The sequence below is a fragment of the Scyliorhinus torazame genome, chromosome 8 (assembly GCF_047496885.1).
Source record: "Scyliorhinus torazame isolate Kashiwa2021f chromosome 8, sScyTor2.1, whole genome shotgun sequence".
NCBI lineage: Eukaryota > Metazoa > Chordata > Chondrichthyes > Carcharhiniformes > Scyliorhinidae > Scyliorhinus > Scyliorhinus torazame.
This window is the reverse complement of record NC_092714.1, coordinates 55,406,915-55,428,629: the sequence shown is the minus strand read 5'-3', so window position 1 is coordinate 55,428,629 and position 21,715 is coordinate 55,406,915. Positions and strand designations below refer to the sequence as shown.

Sequence of the window (21,715 nt, the reverse complement as noted above, 5' to 3'; positions counted from 1 at the left end):
AGCAGGAAATGAGGAGAGTGTTCTAAGCTATGCTGCCTTTTAACAGTCCTATATGTCTAAAATTTTTGTAAGTTCTTACCTCAGTTTGCGTGCTTCCTAAGGCATTGTGAATCACACATTTTATGACAAGACCTTTACAATCATTGTTCATACATTTCATTAAACAGAAATCCTGAAATATATAAAAATAAATTAATTTGAGTTATTTTACTATGAAGTATATCAAAACAAATGTAAAATGAGGCCTGTGGCTAAACTGTCGCAATCAGAAAGGTTTTGCAGGCCTTTAAAAATGGCAGTGGCACCTGGATGCATAAGTCTCAACCCCATTTCTGACAGATACAGAGGGGGTGTGATTCAAACAGGTGAGACTCCTGAACTTAGCAGGACCTTCTGAACTTCCTGCTGAGTTCAAGTGGAATCAATTCTGGCTGTTTCAAAGACTTCAACCCAGTGTGGGGAGCCATAAATTGATGGAGTAGATGTACACGCTCACGAAGAGAGGGCAAGATCTCTTTAAATGTCATGATCTGAATCTTTTCAAAAGTTTCTTCTTCTAAACTTACAGGTGGAAGCTGTGAGAGTTTAAAAAGAAAGTCGGCTGGACTTTGATTGACAGGCCATCTGGTTAGATTAGAAAAAAAAAAGGCCATCTGTTCCACAGTTTTAATAGAGTTCTTGTTGACATTTCCTAATGGCTGTTATTGTATCGTTATGATGCTTGGCTGAGTTTCAAAACCTGTAAAGCACTTGCGGGAGATTCTTAGTTCACAGTTTGGTTGACAACTTAAAAGAGGATATCAAGGAATTAGCTGTCTTGGATGTGACTGCGGAATAGAAATGTGTTTGGTTTTAGAAGAGATCAACCACTGGAGGAAATTTAAAAGTTCTAAATAGGTTTCATGAATGGGATTCCCCCCCCCCCCCCCCTCGCCCCCCACCCCACTATCAAACGTGTATGAGTTAGGTCTGTTTAACATTGTTACAAGTTATTTTTTTTTAAATCTCCACATGACCCCTGAGGTCTGCCCATGGGATAGTAGGTGTGACTATGGAAGTGGAATGAGGGGGCCGTCGGCTTTGCCGGAAGGTAGGTGGGGGTTGAGTGTTGAGGGTTAGCGGGCTTGACTGCTTCTAAAGCAACTAGGATCAAGTCCCAGATAACAGATGCAGGCCGTCTAATCAGCATGTCTTGGCGCTTGGCCATGTTTTTGGGCATCTAATATCTGCTTCCGGAATTACTGGCTCTTTGGAGCAGAAATTGGGTCAAATGGGGCCATTTAAATTGGAGGGGAGTCTGCCAAGTTGAGAAATTTCCCAACTTAAGCTACCCGCTTTGGTAGTGAAAATCTGACCTTGATTTTCCTTGCCACTAGAAACTGTATCTGGACTTCAGGAGCAGCGTTAGTGGTGGGGAGTATTCAATGTGGTAACCAATCCTTTTGCTTTCAACAACAGATAAAATAAATGAAAGGGGGAAAGAGAAATGAAATTTGAATCTTTCTCACTTGATTAGCTTTTCCACGATACTGGCAGTCCTTTAGCTTTTTCCAGCAAGTAGTATGATATGCTATCAAACAGCGATTATCACAGCAAAGTTCAACATAGCCCTGAAACAAGACAAGATTACATGTGTTGATGTGTCAAATTTTAAAGTGTCAAATTTTAAAGATTTAAAAACAAAATGTTCCTTGCTGTATTTTGAGCGGAAGGCAGGAAAAGAGAGGAATAAGAAATTAGATTTTCAGAAACCTTTTGATAGAAGAACAAATGTGGCTGTTGAACTTTCGGGAAATTAATATTATAGTACAAGCAGAAACTAGGAGAATGGATTTGGCATTTGTTAACATTGCATGAACATTGAATGCTTCCTGTTGATAGCCAAACTGGGCCCCAATGATAAATAGAACTGCTGGATCCTTTCTTGTTCATGGTTTTTATTACTGATCTTCAGAAGTACACAAATAGCAGTGTATAACCATTGTCCTCTGCAAGTCTGGTACCAAGTTTCTTCTCTTTTCATGTTTCAAAAATATGTATATTGCCTCGGAGTTGATAGATTTATGGAGTAGCCTGAATCAAACATCAATATAATCTTTGTGAATAAAGCTGACATAATTTATGGGATTTACTCTGCTTTTAGAATAAGGAAAGTATCAAAAACAAATCATGATTTTTTTTCTCTCTGTAGTTTTGCATTCAAGTCAATTAAAAGTAAAAATAATAGGAATTGGTTGGTGGTATCGATAATTTGTGTATTCTTCTTACATCTGCAAATTGATGGGAATTAAGTTATTCGCATTTCTTCTTTGGGTTTCTCCCATTATATTTGGGGGTCACCACAAAAGTGGTTGATCACCTTTCTCCAGCTCCTCCTGTCAGTCACTTATTCTTCTTCCAATCCCACTGCATAGAAGTCCCTCACCACCGCATCTTTCCTTGTGGTGTTAGGCCTACCTGGCTCCTTCTTCCTGGCAGTTCCATCCCCATCACTTGCCTCATCACATTTCCTCTCTATCTTCATGCCAGATAACCATGCCACTTTAATCTTGGCTATTTTCTTCAATGCTCCAACAATCTTCACTAAACCCCTGATGTACTGGTTCCTGATTTTGTCCTTCCTCATTGCTGCACACATCCAGCTCATTAGTATGCAGTCATTGTTCCTCTTTTCTTAATTGCCCAAGTTTCTTCACTATACAAGGTTCGTCTCACAATTGTCTTGCAGATTCTTGCTACTTTTCTATCATGTAACACTCCACTGCACTTATTCCAATGACTCCAACCAGAACCAATCTGTTGCTAATTTCCATATTCTGCCACCATTGATCTCAGGCACATGAAACTCTTCACTATTTCCCAAGTCTTCACCCATACACTTTCACTTTGATCCTCTGCTCTCGGCTCAAACTGATAGTCTATAAAATTGGATCTTTGGTTTACTGATTTTCATGACCCGATCATCCAGCGCTTTTCCACAATTCTCTTAATAATGAGTCATCACCCCCGCCACAAAGCTCAATGTCATCTGCAAACATCATGGATCATGGCACTTCCGGCTTTACTTGCGGAGTTAGAATATCCATGACAATCAGGAATAGGAAAGGGCTCAATGCCAATCGTTGGTGCAATTCAACTTTGTCTTCTAAACTCTCACTCTCCACCCACACGGTTTCTTACTCCTGTACAGCATTCCTTGTACATGTCCTTAATAGTCATATATGTTTCTCAGGGACTTCATGAATTCTAGCACATCTCCACACTTCCTCCCTTAGCACGCAAACATTAGTCTTCTCTAAAATCAATGAATACAATCTTCATGCTGTATTGGTCTCCCCAAAATCATTCTCACTTGGCTCAAAAAGGGGTGCTTCTTCTGGGCACAATTCCAAACTGATCTAAGCACAAGTAGATGCTTACTTGTACAAATAAGACATCAGCGAATTGCTTAAAATATCTATAGACACAGCTCTGCCTTGGCTGCAGGTCCTGATGGCCCTTGGATAAGCATTCTTTCCTGGGTCAATGACTGTATTTCTGCCTCTGCATTTTGGGGTACAGATACTGCTGGGTGGATACAGGTGGTTCTGGGGCAGCCTTAACTCCCTCATCATACCTACCATCTTCAAGGACAATGTGTGTATTGGCAACAAATTGCTGGCCTTGCCAGGGATGTCTGCAATGTCAAAGAAGAAAACAAAAACGTTTCTCTTCATCCAAAATGCGGCAGGATGACATCAGAGGCCAAAAAAAAGCAGCACCAAACAAACGGTCACAGGATTCTAGAAAAGCTGCAATAATAATGGTGGGTGGAGGGAGAGCAGGAAAAGAAAGGCTTCAGCAATTACTTTTCAAAACAAAAAGGGCACCTGTTCATTTAAACCGGAGATCTGTTCGGAGATCAGCACATTGCGACCCTCAGAAAAAGGAAGCAGCATAATAAAGCAGCACAAAAAGGTGCAGCACAAAAAGGTGGAATTACATTATCATGCAATTATTTACAGTAACCTATCCTTAAACAGATAGATGCTCCCTGAACCAATTAAAATCCTGGAACTAGGCAGATATTCAGCATGACTTTCTAATGATCAATCTGATAACTGCTCATTCACATTTCTTAGAAGCTCTAACCAAGCAAGCTTTAGAATCTAGATTTATTTTTATCTTTACATTGGCAGCAAAGACAATTAGGAATTATATCCCATGACAACATCTACAAGGTCAGTGGGGCAATCTGGTAACAATGTTTTCGAGCAAGTTAAACATTAAACAGAACTGCTCACAAGGAGTCATTTTAGAACAGCTTTTTAACATTGAAATATTTTTCAAATACAAAATATTTGTAAGATCTGACCTTTAAGCACAATCAAGATTGTTTTAGATTTTCTTGTTAAGACATACCTTGTAATCTGGGTCAGAATCATATATTTCCCTCTTGTAATATCCCTGACAATTAGCATCTTGGCAGATGCCTAGAGGATCAGGAGCATGTTTACACATTTCAACATATTCATTTATTTTGACCTATGGGATGATAAAAGCAAACTTCCAGTAGTCACATCATTTATGAAAATAAAAACAGAACTCAGGTTATCTATATTCCATACTTTATAGTTTTAATAGTAACTCTAGTTAAGGGGCATGGTTACAAAGCAAAAGGAGTGTTAACTAAGGTGCGCTTAAAAACATTATCAATGCAAGCAGATTGGCAGCATTTTCATCAGTCATTAATACTGAAACAACATCTATTGACCTTCAATTCAGATAGCATACACCAACATATTTAATATGACACCATCCACCCACATTAATTTTATTGAAAAATCTCGAAGGGTAAAGTGATAATGAGTATGTTTTTGCATGGCTGAGCAGTTGTGTCATTTCTGATGTGCAGTTACACTTCACCGAAAGCAAAACTGAAAAAAAATCAAAGTTGGCCAGGTTAGTGTGCTGCACCATTGAAACCGAGGCCAAATTAATCAATTTGGTAATATTTATTAAGCTTACAGAAACACAGCAAAGTTTTGGGTGGCACTTTCTAATGTGCCTCATCGCCACTGGATGGCAACTAAGAAAACTCCATCTGGGTGGTAGTATTACTAACCATGAATCTTTCCTGACCAATCAAAAAATGATATGGGAGAAAATACTTTTTTCAATAACTAACATCATAGATCACGGAGTCAGATACTAATTGTCATTTGATGGAAATAAAAGGTGCCTCGAAACACATGACTAGCCTCATTCATGACCATTGGACACCTCAACGTGATTTGCAGCCATTAAAGTGCTACCACTGTTCTGGAAAATATGGCAGTTAACTTGTGCACAGCAAGCTCCCACATACAGCATTGCGATAATGACCAAATAATCTGTTTATACTCTGTTAATTGAAGGATAAATATTGGCCAGGACACCGGAAATAACACTTTGAATTAGTGCCACGGGAAATTTTATATCCACTTAAAAGGGCAGACAGGGCCACAGTTCAACATCTCATTCAAGTTGCGCATTTCCTCAATATCAAATGAAATGCCGGCCTTGCCTTTTGTGCTCAAATCTATTGTGCGAGTGGGGCTTGACTTGAAGGTGAATGGGAATGGTAGCATAGTAGTAATGCCAATGGACTGGTATTCGGAGGCCTGAACTAATGCTGCAGAGACACGAGTTCAAATCCCACTAGTAGTAACCATCATGAAACTAACTACCATTCTAAAACCTATCAGGTTCACTAATGCCTTTCTGGAAGGCGAATTCACTATCAAAGCAGCTCTGCTTTGAATCTCACGAGACATTTCAGGCGTCATGAATCTTGAGACATTCAACAGCCTTGTCCTGACACCAAGTCGGGCACGACAAGGCCACTGAATTGCACCCATAGTTTTTCCATAGTCTTGACCTTACTAGGTCAAAATCTTGGAACTCGCTTCCTAACCACACTCTAGATGTACATGAAAGAAAATGGCTCAGTACAACTTTCTCAAGGACAGCTAGAGTTGGGCATTAAATGTTGACCTTGTCGGTGATGCTTACTTCTCATTAATGAATTTTTAAAAAAGAAATAAAACTCTTACTACAAAATTTTCCGGTTTAATCTCTTCTGCTTTTAACACCACATCAGTCCACTCTATAGTTGGGGGATTATGTTCAAATTCTTGCTTGGATTTTTGAAACCATTTCATAGCACCTTTAAATCTGAAAAAAAAAGGTTTTGAACCTTAGATTGCCACTAATGCGAGTACATAAACATACATGAATTTGGTTAGATCGGAGCTGAGAGCAGTATAACATATAATCAAATGGCTACAGAAGTCTATAAAATTGAATTTATGGAAAATTTGAAAGGACACTTTGGACCAACGTCTCACTGACGTGAATTGCCAAACTTTAAGTATTCTTTGATTCTTTTAAAAAGGAGTCAATCTTTGGAAATGCTGCTTACACAATCCAATGGAGTAAGACAAATGCAAAAAAAGAACTGTGAGAAGGCATCTTTTAATACAAGTAATGGGAAATTAACAATGGGAAATAAGGAAACTGCAGAAGCATTAAACAGGTATTGTGTCTGGTTTCACTGTAGAAGACACAAATAAATCTGAAGATTGCTTGAAAATCAACAGGTTAAACGGTTGGAGGAACTTAAAACCACGCTCACGATGGAAAGGGTGCTGGAAAAATTATTAGAACTAAAGGCTGACACATCCACTGGACTTGATGGCCTGCATCCTAGTGTCTTAAAATAAATGGATGCAGTGAGCTTCCAAAATTCCCTAGATTTTTGAATGGTCCCAGTGGATTGGGCAACCTCAAGTGCAACACCATTAGTCAAGAAAGGGGAGAGACAGAAAGCAGTAAACTGTAGGCCAGTATGCCTAGACACCTGTCATGGGAAAATGCTAGAATCAATTATTAAGGAAGTTATAGCAAGGTACTTTGAAAATAATATTAGTCAGGCAGAGTCAACATGGTTTCATTAAAAGGAAACCAAGTTTGACTAATTTAGTGGAATCTTTTGAGGAAGTAACAAGAAAGGTGGATAATAGGGAACCGATTGATCGGATTCTGCAAAGGCATTTGAGAAGGTGCGACAAAGGTCATCGCACAAAATAAGAACTCATGGTGTAGAGTGTAAAAGTCCTTCCTTGTCGTGCTTGTTAGGTAATTTGCACATTCCGAATTCTTCCTGTATGTACCTGGACAGGTGCCGGAGTGTGGCAACGAGGGACTTTATACAGTAAATTCATTGCAGTGTTAATGTAAGTCTACTTGTGACAATAATATAGATTATTATTCAGAAATTAAGCTGCCCTTCAATGCCTAGTTGCCACAATGTTAATGCTGTATGCTCTGACATTACACATTTGAAGTCTTGCACTTCACTGAACGCAAGCACTCCCAGTCTACAAAACTATGCTTCCCCCACAATATTTATACATAAAACTTCTAACAGTATAAATTCCCAGAACCACACTTTTAAAAGATTTTACCGATCCAAATTTACTATCCTGTAATTGCGTGCTAGTTTTTTTTAATAAGGCAGAGCCAGATAAATTCTTGATTAACAAGGTGTTAGGCAGAAGTAGGACTGAAGTTACAACCAGATCAGCCATGATTTTATTGAATAGCGGGGCAAGCTCGAGGTGCTGAATGGTCTACTCCTGGCTCCTAATTTGTATGTACGTATAGGTTCCCCCCAAAATTAGTTCTTACATTTTTTTCAGTGATGCACCGTTCCTCCCCAAGTAACTGAAACTTCTAACATCCAAAATAAGGGTTTGAACAAAATATATCTCACAATCGCTTAACTAAATGTATTCAATTACTATCTTGTGTCTTTTAATACATTCTTAGAATACAGAGAGATTAGGACTAACTTCTGTACTGTTAAGCTAATTTTACTAAAAAATACATTTTTCTACACAAGAAGAAAATTTAATCCCTTTCTTAAGTTTCTCTCCCCACACCATGAAAAGAAACCCAGAAGTACAAACAAATAACAGGTTAGGGCAGCACGGTAGCATAGTGATTAGCACAGTTGTTTCACAGCTCCAGGGTCCCACGTTCAATTCCCGGATGGGTCACTGTCTGTGTGGAGTCTGCACCTTCTCCCCGTGTGTGCGTGGGTTTTCTCCTGGTGCTGCGGTTTCCTCCCACAGTCCAAAGATGTGCGGGTTAGGTGGATTGGCCATGATAAATTGCCCTTAGTGACCAAAAAGTGTAAGTGGTGGTTACTGGGTTACAGGAATAGGGTAGATACGTGGGCTTGAGTAGGGTGCTCTTTGTAAGGGCCGGTGCAGACTCGATGGGCTGAATGGCCTCCTTCTGCACTGTAAATTCTATGATTCTATGATTCAACAAAAAACATACAAGTATATAAAACAGGGAGTATATACTACATTGACATGTTCAGATGATTTCATCCAAACTGAATGCTTGTTTTCCGTGCAGGTAAATTCCTGTGGTGTGTTATGTAGTTTTTAAAATATCCAACTTCAAGCACAGATTCCTTACCTATTTTGCTTGTAGTATAAACAGCCTAACGTGTGATAGGCTACGTACAGAAAGCTCTCACATTCTTGTGTCTCCTTCGTCATCTTTTCAATTGTCTTAATTTGCTTTTCAGCTTCAGAGAGATCCTGGAGATAAAATAATGTAAAATGGCTGCAAAGCAACTGACACACAAACTGTGGGCTAAAAAATGGATAACACCAATAGATAGATGCAATTCATAATCTACCTACACTGGTTCCAGTGTCACCTTGGTTTTCATGATTATAGCTCAGGGTCAAGCGGTTGCTGCACAGCGAGCTGCATGTATTGCTGGTTGCCCTTTGCTCATTAGGGGGCTGAACAGCGCTGTGCTGAGAACATGTGGAGCAGCCAACTGTCTATTCTTAAAGGTGCCCATTAAAGAGGAGCTGCCCTGAATGGCAGGAGGCTACGGCTGAATGTTACTGCTGCAATTCTAAACAAGGAAAATTGAACATCAAGCAAAGGGGGGATTTTCAGAGTTACAGATGCAGCATTGGAGATCTTAATGGGGGACGTGGACAAGAGTATAGAATCATAGAATTTGCAGTGCAGAAGGAGGCCCTTTGGCCCACCGAGTCTGTACCAGCCCTTGGAAAGAGCACCCCACTTAAGCCTATCCCATCCCCATAACCCAGTAACCCCATCTAACCTTTTTTGGACACTCAGGACAATCTATCATGGCCAATCCACCTAACCTGCTCATCTTTGGACTAGAGGAGGAAACCGGAGCCCTCGGGAGGAAACCCACGCAGACACGGGGAGAACGTGCAGACTCCACACAACAGTGACCCAAGCCCCCCCCCTTTCCCTGCTGACTTAGTTGTCGTGGAAGAAATCAATAGACAGTTTTCATCTCCGGGCAAACCCATCCACCGACGCCCTCAAAGCTAACTTAATTTTCTCAAGCCTAAGGAAATCCGCGAGGTTGCTCACCCACACTCCCTGGTTTTGGCGGGTCCGAGTCCCTCCACCCCAACAGGATCCGTCTCCAGGCTACCAGAGAGGCAAAGGTGAGAACGTCGGCCTCTCTCACCCCCTGGACTCCCGGATCTTCCGACACTCTAAACACTACCAATTCTGGACTCGGAACCACCTTCACCATTAGTACCTCAGACATCACGTCAGCGAACCCCCGCCAAAATCCCTCCAGCTTCGGGGAGGCCCAGAACATATAGACATGGTTCGCGGGTCCCTCCGCACACTGCCAGCACCTATCCTACACCCCCTCAAAGAGCCTACTCATTCTAGCCACAATCATATGCGCCCTGTGGACTACCTTGAATTGAATGAGACTCAGTCTGGCACACGAAGAGGATGCATTCACCCTCCTCAGAGCCTCCTCCCATAATCCAGCCTCCAGCTGTCCCCCCAGCTCCTCCTCCCACTTTCGCTTAACTACTCCAAAAGGGGCCCTCCCAATCCATAAATCCTTTATATATCTCTGACACCCTGCCCTCACCAACCTCTGTTTTCGACAGCACCTCACCTGCAACCCCGGGGGCGGCAGATCAGGAAGTGACGGAACCCGTTTTCTCTCCTAATTCTACACCTGTAAGTATTGGAACCAGTTTCCGCTGGGCAACTCGTACTCCTTTACCAGTCCCTCCAAGCTTGGAAAGCTGCCCCCCACGAATAAACCCCCAAACCTCTCGATCCCCGCCCGCCGCCAACCCTGAAACCGCCCCCCCGTCCAGTCCTCCCGGAGAAAACCTGTGATTCCCACAGACTGGAGCCCAAACCGAGGCCCCTTCAAGCCTCAGGTGCTGTTGCCACTGTTCCCACACCCTCAGGGCACAGAACCCACTACTACTGGACTTGTGGAGTACCTGGCCGGCAAAAACAGCAGAGGCACCATCAACAGCACCCCCAAACTAGTACCCTTACACAAGGCTGTCATCATCCGTTCCCATACCAACCCCTCCCCACTTCCTTACCATGGCTATATTTGCCACCCAGCAATAATTTATTAAACTAGGCAAGGCGCGCCCCCCTACCCCCCCCCCCCCCCCCCCCTGCTCCAACAGGGCCTTCTTCATTCATGGGGCCATCCCCACCCACACAAATCCCGATATCAATGTGTTAACCTTCCTAAAAAAGGCCTTTAAGGAGAAAAATAGGGAGGTTCTGGAATACAAACAAAAGCCTTGGGAGCACAGTCATCTTCGCGGACTGCACCCACCCCGCCAATGACAACGGAAGCACATTGCACCTTTTAAACTCCCCATTCATTTGCTCCACCAGCCGAGCAGATTCAACTTGTGTAATTGTTCACACCCCCGCGCCACCTGGATGCCCAGACACCCGAAACCCATCCCCACTACCTTAAACAGCAGCTCACCCAGCCTCCTCTCCTACCCCCTCGCCTGGATCGGAAAGACCCCACTCTTCCCCATGTTTAACTTATACCCCGTAAACTGGCCAAATTCCACAAACCCTGTAAACTGGCCAAATTCCACCAACATGTCCATAATATCCCCTATGCTTTCCAGTGGGTCCGCTTTATACAGCAACAGGTCGTCTGCATATAGAGACACCCTCCACCCCCCCCCCCCCCCCCCCCCCGCCCTATCCCTTTCCAACACCCTAGATGCTCCAAGCGCCATTGCCAGTGGCTCTATCGCCAAGGCGAAAAGCAGCAGGGAGAGTGGGCACCCCTGCCTCATCCCACGATACAGCCTAAAGTGCCCCAAACTCACCAGATTCGTTCTTACACTTGCCACCAGCACCTGGTACAACAATTGAATCCAATCCACAAACACCTGCCCAAACCCGAACTGCCCCAATACTTTCCACAAATATTCCCATTCTACCCGACCAAAGTCTTCTCCGCTCCATCGCGACCGCCACCTCCACATTCCGTCCCTATAGGACATCATTGTGACATTTAACAGACGCCTGATGTTGGCCAACATGGGTCTTATTTTTACAAACCCCGTCTGGTCCCCACCCATCACCCCCGGCACACAGTCCTCAATCCCCGAGGCCAAACAAATTGGCATCCACATTCAATAGTGATATTGGGTGGTAGGACCCACACTGCTCCTTCTTGTCTTTCTTTAGGATCAGAGATATTGAGGCCTGCGCCAACATAGGGGGGAGCTCACCCTTCTCCCTCGCTTCATTAAATGGCCTCACCAGCAGCAACCCAGGTCTCCCGAAAATCTTCTCTAAAATTCTGCTGGAAAGCAGTCCGGGCCCAGGCCCGACCCTGCCTGCATTGCTCCATGCCCTCCGTCACCTTCACCAGTCTAATGGGTGCTCCCAGCCCCTTTACCAGGCCCTGCTCCACCCTGGGGAATTTCAGCCCGTCCAGAAAATTCTGCATTCCCTCCCGTCCGGCCGGGGGCTTAGAATCATAAAGCCTCCTGTGAAATTGCTTAAATACACCATTCACACCACTGTGTCCAATACCACTCCATCTTTATTGTCCTTCACCCTGCCAATCTCCCTCGCCGCCTCTTGCTTCCTTAACAGGTGGGCCAGCATCTTACTAGCCTTCTCCACGTACTCATACACTGTCCCCCTAGCCCTCTGCAACTGCCCCACTGCCTTCATTGTGGACACCAGTCCAAACTCCATCTGGAGTGGAGTTTCTGCCTCTCCTTCCCGCCTCCGGGGCCTCCGCGTACCTCCCTATTCACCTGCTTAACCACGTCTCCAAGGGGCAGCACGGTGGCGCAGGGAGTAGCACTGTTGCCTCACGGCACCGAGGTCTCCCAAATCCACTACCGCCAGCAGCAACAACTTAACCACCACAAAAACAAATCAATCTGCAAGCACGTGGGGGAAGTATGAAAACTCCTTCAGCCGCCCAAACCTCCACGGGTGCATTCCCCCCCATGTGCTCCATGAACCCCTTCAGCTCCCTCACCACCACTCTCCCCGACCTCGAGCTCAACTGGTCCATCCCCGGATCAATGACCGTGTTAAAGTCCCCTCCCCTTAATCAGCGAGTCCAGATTCGGGATCTTCCTCAATACTCACCTCAAACTCCACATCATCCCAATTTGGGGCATAAACACTTACTAGGATCACTGGTATCCCCTCCACTTACCATCACGAACCTCCTGCCCCCAAACCCGCTACTACATTCCGCACCTCAAATGCCACACGCTTATTGACCAGCACCACCACCCCACGCGTCTTCATATCTAACCCCGAATGGAAAACTTGCCCTACCGATCCTTTCCTTAGCCTTGACCCGATCTTCAAATGTGTCTCTTGTAAAAAGGCCACATCTGCCTTCAAACTCCTCAGATGCGCAAAAACAGCCGATCGTTTGACTGGCCCATTCAGCCCCCTCATGTTCCAAGCGACCAGCCTGGACGGAGAGCATCTCTCCACCCACCGCCACCCCCCCCAATCAACCATACCCCTTCGTAGGCCAACCCCCTGCTCGTGCCTCACTACCCTCCAGGCCCACCCCGGGATGTCCACCATCACCACTCCCTCCCATATTACCCCACATTAACAACACCTTCATCAGCAACCGCCTCCCACACTAAACAAAACAACGCCATCCCCCTCTACTTCACTAATCACCTGTTCACCCGCCCCCCCATTATGCTCCTGTTAACTAGCCCGCCCAGCTAACCTGGTAGCCCCCACCCAAGGCGCCTAAACCTCCTAACCCCCACTGATTCCCCTCCCCCTGCTCACACAACCCGCAACCAACAAGAACAAAAGAAAATTAAAAGTCCAAAAGGTGCATTCACCCCCTCATTGCATCAAAATATCACAGAGGAGAAAAGTTACCCAACCACCAACAAAACAAAAAATACAGAAATTACCAAAGAACAGGAAAAAAACACCCCACCTCCACAGTTCAACAACCTCCTTCTCCTGCCAGTCCATTTCCTCTCAAAAATTACCTCACCGGCTCTGGTGTTCCAAAATAGTGCTCTTTGTTATTAAATGTCACCCAGAGGCGAGCCAGGTACAGCATCCCGAACTTCACCCCCTCTTTAAAGAGTAAAGCCTTCACCCGGTTAAACCCGGCCCTCCTCTTTGCCAGATCCTGGCCCAGGTCCTGATACACTTTCAGCTCACTCCCCTCCCAGGTGCATCATGGTAGCAGATGTTAAGTAATGGGTTAAGAGACATTCCAATTAGTTGTCTCATTTATGTTAAGTATCCAATAATTGACACTGATATGTAAAGGGGCTTCAGGTGGCCTTTGTGTCAGGTGATGTGATGTTAGAGTTTTGTGCAGAGTCTGGTGAAGTGAAATAAAGGTGTTGGTGAAAAGCAGCAGAACTTTTGACTCCTTATACAACAGCAGCTAAACATCTAACAGCACAGTGGTTAGCATAATTGCTTCACAGCTCCAGGGTCCCAGGTTGGATTCCCAGCTTGGATCACTGTCTGTGCGGAGTCTGCACGTTCTCCCCGTGTCTGTGTAGGTTTCCTCCCACAGTCCAAAGATGTGCAGGTTAGGTGGATTGGCCATGTTAAATTGCCCTTAGGTTAGGTGTGGTTACTGGTTTACAAGGATAGAGTGGAGGTGAGGGCTTAAGTGGGGTGCTCTTGCCAAGAACTGGTGCGGACCTGATGGGCCAAATGGCCTCCTTCCGCACTGTAAATTCTATGATCTCCGCGTCTGCCTCGCCCACCTCCGGATCTTTTCTTTATCTAGGAACCGGTGAAGACACCCCACCACTGCCCTTGTTGGCTCGTTTGCCTGCGGCCTCATTAGCGCCCTGTGCGCTTTGTCAACCTCCAGGGGCTGGCCAAAGGCCCCCTCTCCAATCAGCTTTTCCAGCATTCTGGCCACATAGGGGGTAGCGTCCACTCCCTTGATGCCTTCAGGCATCCCTACAATTATCAAGTTCTGCCTCCGGGAGCCTCTGCTCCACTCGATCGATTCCCGACTTCAACAGATCTACAGCCTTGGTTAGATCCTCATAGGCCTCTCTCCTCTGCTGGCTGAACTTCTCATTTAAGAAGTCCACCAGTTGGTCCATTGACCATTGGGTATGCAGCGTGGGCCCTGCACCCTCTGCCATCTTAAGCTGTGGCACACAAAGATTCTCCTGCTCCCTTCCTTCTTCTTGACCCACTTCTGGTCCATGGATCTATCCATCAGTCCCACCAGTGGAGTCAGACTTCCCTCTGGCAAACCCTACACCTTTTTCAGCCACACATGCACCCTCGGAACGCGGAAAAGGTCCGAAAAAAACCTGCCTGAAGCGGGAGCTGCCAAATGTGTGACTGCTCACACCATGGCCACCACCTGAAGTCCCAGTGAACGCATCTTCAAATGACATTTCCTACCTTGTTGCTCCCACGCTGTTCAATGTATCACACTCACTTAGTCACCAAAAGCCCCTGGCAACCAGGCCTAACTTCTTACAGCTAGATTCCACAACACCCACATATATCTTCCAACACTGCTAGTTGTGCGTCAAAGAAATTAGGGCATAATCAAAAGGCCAAAATTTGACAAATGTAAATTTTTGGAAGGCTTGTAACAGATTACAGAGAATAAAGGGGAAAGGCCCTGGAAGAGTTTGAACACCAGGATGAGAATTTTAAATTGAGGCATTGTTGGGCAGCAAGCCAATTTAAGTTGGCAAGCACAGAGTTGATGGGGAATGAGTTTGAGTTGGGATGTGAGCAGCAGAATTTTAGATGAACTGAAATATTTGGAGGATGGGAAATGGTAGAGCTAGCTAGGAGATAATTGGAATATTTTTGTATTGTCCAGACTGAACTATTCTAAATGTTTTCTTGACTGGCCTGCCATCCTCCATAAAGTGGCATACCAACTGTCCTGGCTTGACACAATTCACACCTCTTTAACCTGGGGTTACCCAATCTCTGGATCTGTACAGATTTAATCACCTGCTAATGCTCGCATTCCAAGCATTGTCTGGCATCTTTGAATCTGTCTATATATATATGTTTCTGGAACATACCTCTTCATTCACCTGAGGAAGGAACAGCTCTCCGAAAGCTAGTGACATCGAAACAAACCTGTTAGACTTTAACCTGGTGTTGGAAGACTTCTTACTATCCTCCATAAACTTCAGCTTATTTAAAACTGTACCCTCAAGGTAAAATCCTCATCTTCATATTGAATTTGCTTCATGGTCTCATTGCCTTGCTCCCATCTCCAATATCCTCCAGCCCTACTACCTCATTTCCTGCAACTCTGACTAACCTTGTGTGCATCCTTTCCTCCCCATTATTGCTGATCGACTTCAGCCTAAGTACTATGCTCTGGAAACCCCTCCCTAAAGTTCTTGAGCTCCCACTATTTCATTATGGCCTTCTGTAAAATCCACATCGTAAGTTAAGCTTTTGGCCAACCCTTTCAGTATCTCAGTCTTTTTTTCATTATTCATTTGTGTCCTATTACCAAGTGCCCTGGGACATTTGTGTTTAGACTAGAGAAGATATATGAGACCATAAGACATAAGACATAGGAGTAGAAGTAAGGCCATTCGGCCCATCGAGTCCACTCCACCATTCAATCATGGCTGATTTCAACTCCATTTACCCGCTCTCTCTCCATAGCCCTTAATTCCTCGAGAAATCAAGAATTTATCAACTTCTGTCTTAAAGACACTCAACGTCCCGGCCTCCACCGCCCTCTGTGGCAATGAATTCCACAGACCCACCACTCTCTGGCTGAAGAACTTTCTCCTCATCTCTGTTCTAAAGTGACTCCCTTTTATTCTAAGGCTGTGCCCCCGGGTCCTAGTCTCCCCTGCTAATGGAAACAACTTCCCTACATCCACCCTATCTAAGCCATTCATTATCTTGTAAGTTTCTATTAGATCTCCCCTCAACCTCCTAAACTCCAATGAATATAATCCCAGGATCCTCAGACGTTCATCGTATGTTCGTATATAAAATACATGTTGCTGTAATATCATAGAATCCCAACAGTACAAGAGGCCATTCAGCCCATCGACTCTGCATCGACTCTCCGAATCAGCACCCTATCTAGGCCTTTGCCGCACCCCATCCCCTGAACCCAGTAACGCCATCTAATCTTTTGGATACGAAGGGATAATTTAGCATGGCCAACCCACCTAATCTGTACATCTTTGGACTGTGGGAGGAAACCGGAGCATCCGGAGGAAACCCACGCAGACACGGGGAGAAGGTCCAAACTCCACACAGTCACCCAAGGCTGGAATTGGACCCGGTGCTAATCACCGTGCCACCATGCCGCCCATAGTTTTGCAGACAATCCTTTTATGTTTCGATATAAACATACATACTCATTGGCTACACTAAGTAGCAGTACTTTACCAAACCTTTGTTTGAGCTCTCTTAAAATACTGAATATGATAAAACGAAACATTTGGAATTGGAAGTGACAGTTTAATGATGGTAATCCACAATGACTTCAAACAAATGTTAATGGGAACAAGATGTACCTGTGCTTGGCCTCTGGAACAGAGAGCCATAACAAAGTAATGCAATAGCAAGAGGTATTGTACTTCACTTATCTGTCGCACCTAAGAGCAATAAACATAGAAATACAGAATTAAATCTATTGGGTTGTTTATCTCCAAGTTTCTGCAAGAAAATAGTTAATTCATATTGCACATTACATAACTGCAGGACACCCAATGCAGCCAATAAAATACTTTTCAAGTATTTACATTTATAATTTCACAATTTGCACACAGTAAGTTCCTACAAGCAACAATGTGATAAAGACCTGCTTTACTGATAAATATTGGTCCCAAAACATGGGAAAGCACCTCTGATCTTATTTAAATCTTTGTGATCCCCCTGTGAGTCTCAGTTCATCAAACAGTCAGCCTCTCTGACGGTGTAATACTTCCTCGGTCCACTGCTAAAGTGTCAGACTACCTGCTGACGTTACAGATTGGTACATACACCCACAATCTTCTGAATATGATGCAGTGGTATCACTTAGCCACAGGTATCATCTCTCTCTGATGCTTATGGTTTTACAGAAAAGGTGACACTTTTAAAGAAAACCTTCAATATTCTCCTGGCCTCAGCATTCTTGTGTTAACAGTTGCACCACTCAGCTTGGTCTCCTTTGCCTTGCCCAAGCAGCGAATCTTTAAGCAGGTGGTATGTCATTTATGATGAAGGTATTACTCTCCCTTCACCCAATGGCTACATATATCTGCTTCCAGCAAAAGTCTCTGGATAATGATCAGGACAGAGAATCCCAATTATTTTAGTTTTTTTTTACCACCTTAAATTAAGCTGTACAATCCTCAATGGAAGTTTCCCCCCCCCCCCTTCCTGCTGAGTATTAACTAAGGATGAAACCAAGCTTATTCATGGTATGTATGATTTAGCTCCCCAAACAGCACATTCACTTACCAATTTACAGAAATATAAATACATTGCTTCAGCACTAAAATCATTTGTAGAATGAATAATCACTGACATCACTTTCCCAACTGATTCAGCCAATTACTTCCCTGCTATTTTTTAATCCTTTTATGGGATGTGGATATCGTTGGCTTGGCCAATTCTAATTGCCCTTGAGAAGGTAGTGATGGTGAGCTTTTGAACCACTGCAGTCTATGTGGTGTAGGTACATCCACAGTACTGTTAAGGAGGGAGTTCCAGGATTTTGATATAGTGCCAATGAAGCAATGGCGATATAGATCAAGACAGGATAGTATGTGGCTTGGAGGCGAACTTACAGGTGGTGGTGTTCCCTGTTGCTTTTGTCCTTCTAGGTGGTTGAGATCACAGGTTTGGAAGGTGCTACAAAGAAGCCTTTGTGATTTGCTTCTGTCCACCTTATATATAGCAGACACTGTCCCCGCTGTCTGTCAGTTGTGGAGAGAGTGAATGTATAGGATGGTGCATCAGGAGCTTTGTCCTGGATGGTGTCGAGCTTCAAATGCAGTTGGAGCCATGCTCATCCAGGCAAGTGATTGTGAGTTTTGTTCACTAAGTGGATAATGGGCGATAGAGTGAGGGTGATGAGAAGGATGGTTTAAAGCCATGAAAAGGTTCAATTGTACATTAGGTAAGCCAACACTGGGCATAGACCTTTTGAGAATAGAGGCAGGCCTTTAGACCTGCGCTGGACTTGGCCCACTTCTGTTTCCACCTCGGGCTTGAACCCCAGCCGCAGTTGCTGGGGATCTTGGATTAGCCCCGATTCCCACCTCCAATATGAAAATCTGGTCCCAAATTTCTAACATTTTTGTTTTGTCCCAATTGTACATTTAATATGAACAGAATGACACTGGGATGAATGACACATGGACAAGTTATCAGTTCCTTTGGTAAATGTTTCCTATGCTTGGCACTTATTTTCATAGGCCTTTCTTTATAACAGAGTTCAAGGAGCATTACGACGATAAAGCAGTATACTTTGTGTTACCAAGAACCACAACTCTGTCAGTTTAATTTCATTATAACGACATATACTCTCTGTACTCTGGGCAGTGTTGTGCACAGTAAAATAACTGAATATGATTTTTTTTTTGTTTGACATTAATACTCACCAAATCATTTATCAGTACAGTTGTGAGGAAGGTTTGGAATTGCTTTATCTTTTCATCAGTACTCATTGCTGGGAAGAAACCAAGCTTCTGGTTTATGTCTAATAAACTGTTTCTGGACAGTCCTTCAACATGGTCACTCTCCACCTTAGAAAATACATCAGAATCAATGAATATAACTGTCCTCATTTTCTTTGAAGAATAGTACTTTCAATGCAAAAATAAGTCTGTCAATTCTATACCATTCTTACAAACCGAGTAATAAAACCTAGAAACTACAAAGCAATTGCAACAGCAAGTTGGAATTAAATAGCACCTTTAACAGAGAAAAATATCCCAAGGCACTTCATAAAAACATAATCAGAAGAAAATGATGCTGAACACGAGGAGGAGATAATAAAAGAGGAACTAAAAGCTTGGTTGAAGCAACGGATATTTAGGAAGGACTTGAAAGGAGAGAGAGAGAGCTCAGCAGAGAAATTTAGAGAGAAAATTGCAAATTGTAAGGCTTGGATTGTTGAAAGCACATGCTTGTTCCAGAATTTGACGAGCTGAAGTTTATGGAGGGTGAAAGACTGTCCAGTAGAGTTCTGGTTTATTCAAGTCTGGACATGATAAAAGCCAAGTTGAGATTTTGCTAGCAGATAGGCCGAGGCAGGTGATGTTACAGAAGTGGGGGGAAAAAAAGTTTTTGTAATGGCGAGGCTAAGTATTCAGCAACTCAGAAAATCCATCAGGACTTCCGGAAAATTATAAAACATTTGAAATATCAGTCTGCTATTGCTCTCCAAAGATGTCAACTAATCTGGGGCATATTTTTATCATTTTATTTCACCTTTGAAGTATAAATCGCTAAAAATGAAAAATGGAAATCCAACCTACCTCTAAACAAGTTAGTTTGTCTTCAGCCTCAGGACCCATCTTGAAACAGTGTTCGTCTTGACCAGTTGTGGCATCAACCTTTGCAAACTCTGTACAATCAGAAGATCAGAAAAACAGCTCAGTCAAAAGCTACTTCAGTTCTACTGCTTCAGTAGTTATAGACTTTCTGAGCATGGGGAAATTCCAGAGTAGAACATAATTTCCCCAAAGTTTCCTCCTGAAAGGTCAGTTGGCTGGGAGGCGATGGCAAAAAGTCTCTACTTTCCAACAAGGTGTTGGTGTCCAAAAGGGGCTAAACTTTACCTCTAGCATAACTATCCTGTCTTCGGGACGAATTGCAAATCAGGAACAGGGACAACAGAGCAATCTTCCTGGAGGCAACCAACCAATAAACCACCTTCGGGAGTCCCTTACAATTAGAGACAGCATCAGGGTTTCAGTGTCTGGAGGTCCAATCAGCATGGCCCAACGTGGATAGGGCTGCCTTCAGCCTTGGCAATGTGAGCAATGCCTGGCCATGAGCAGGATTAGCATTGGTGTAAAACAGGAAGCCATTTTTATAGGTTTCCCAGCCGCTCCTCGATTCCAAACACGTCCCCATTGTGTCATCAACATTCAAAGCAAAAGGTTTCATCCTTTAAGAAAACTCCCCACTGCTTTCTTCAATTTTATGCCCCACCTAAAACTTTGCTTTGGCACATGTCCTGTCAAGTTCTTTTTAAATTACAGTCAATATTTGGAGGATCTTTATAATTCAAATTTACACGCTGATTAATTATTAATTTGTTATGTCAGATATTCTGGAGCTAATGTCCGTAACTTTCAATGTTGTAGCTGAGGAACGCACCTGGAAAGTTCTCACATCCTCTCAGCCAAACTCCCAATCACAACAACTCGACCCACAATCCACAATCACCCAACTCCCTGATTGGCCACACAATCCTCCCCCCAATCCTGCCATTGACCAATCGACCCACTGATCCGATAGCACCTGACCGATCATCCCCACTCCCCCACTGACCACCTGACCCTCCCCACTGACCAACCTCAACCTCCCCACTCCTAGATTCTACACACTTATCTTACAAACCTATCTTTTCCATGGCTTCTGAAAGTGGCTCGACCTTTAAATGTACCTGCCTAAAGGCAGCAGACACCATTAAAGAAAACAGGCGGTGTAGCTTCCCTCTCTCCATCTACAGCCTTTGACCGAAGGCCTCAAGAGTGCGCTGCCTAACACAGTTCCCACCTGGCCTGAGTTGGAAAGGATCGGCTTGATTTTGAGGTAGATTCTGATTGCCACTCCGCAGAATTTCAGGCCTATTCTACTGAAGGAGAGACTTGGTTCCTTCAGTATCATCAACCCTCTCATAGCTCAGTCAATTAGCGATTCCTCATGTGTGAGTCGTGATCATGTGCTGGTATACCGTGTGGGTTACAGTTCAGGTTTGATTTTAAATACAATACTGTGTCCACATAACCATCAGATGTGGTTGCCTTCACTTTGGCTAAAAGCAGATAAGAACAATATGGAAAATAAATGAGACGAGGAATCTTATAATCCCCATGCCGCAGAGCAGGTACCTCATGGGGGCCTAATCTCAGTTTATTCCATTTAAATGACTGAGTAACAGGTTTATAATACAAATCTAAATTTTAGAAAATGAAATCCTATTAACTCCATGGAATCAGAGGAAATCTACTTGTGTTAAAATAGAATTCTAAAGTTTCTGAAGATCAGGTTGGATGGTATTTCTGGGGAAAATCAAGCTAACGGTGCCAGTTAAATTGATCATTAGTGCTCACGTTGTCCACATAACCCAAGATTCACATGACAC

General features: G+C 43.8%; 1 protein-coding gene across 3 annotated transcripts in view; it reads right to left on the bottom strand.

Annotated features, from left to right (window-relative positions):
• The window catches only part of LOC140427849 (E3 ubiquitin-protein ligase DZIP3-like), a 173,247-nt gene that overhangs the window by 116,304 nt on the left and 35,228 nt on the right, over window positions 1–21,715 (bottom strand). For 2 of the 3 annotated variants that reach the window (XM_072513632.1, XM_072513631.1), the window contains exons 2-9: window positions 19,878–19,966; window positions 18,999–19,142; window positions 16,923–17,003; window positions 8,512–8,636; window positions 6,075–6,195; window positions 4,402–4,524; window positions 1,509–1,610; window positions 80–172 (exon numbers count right to left, since the gene is read on the bottom strand). In XM_072513632.1, coding sequence (XP_072369733.1) covers window positions 80–172; window positions 1,509–1,610; window positions 4,402–4,524; window positions 6,075–6,195; window positions 8,512–8,636; window positions 16,923–17,003; window positions 18,999–19,142; window positions 19,878–19,966 — 878 coding nt within the window. Of the gene's footprint in view, window positions 1–79; window positions 173–1,508; window positions 1,611–4,401; window positions 4,525–6,074; window positions 6,196–8,511; window positions 8,637–16,922; window positions 17,004–18,998; window positions 19,143–19,877; window positions 19,967–21,715 lie in introns of those variants that run through there. The other variant, XM_072513633.1, reaches the window with a different exon arrangement.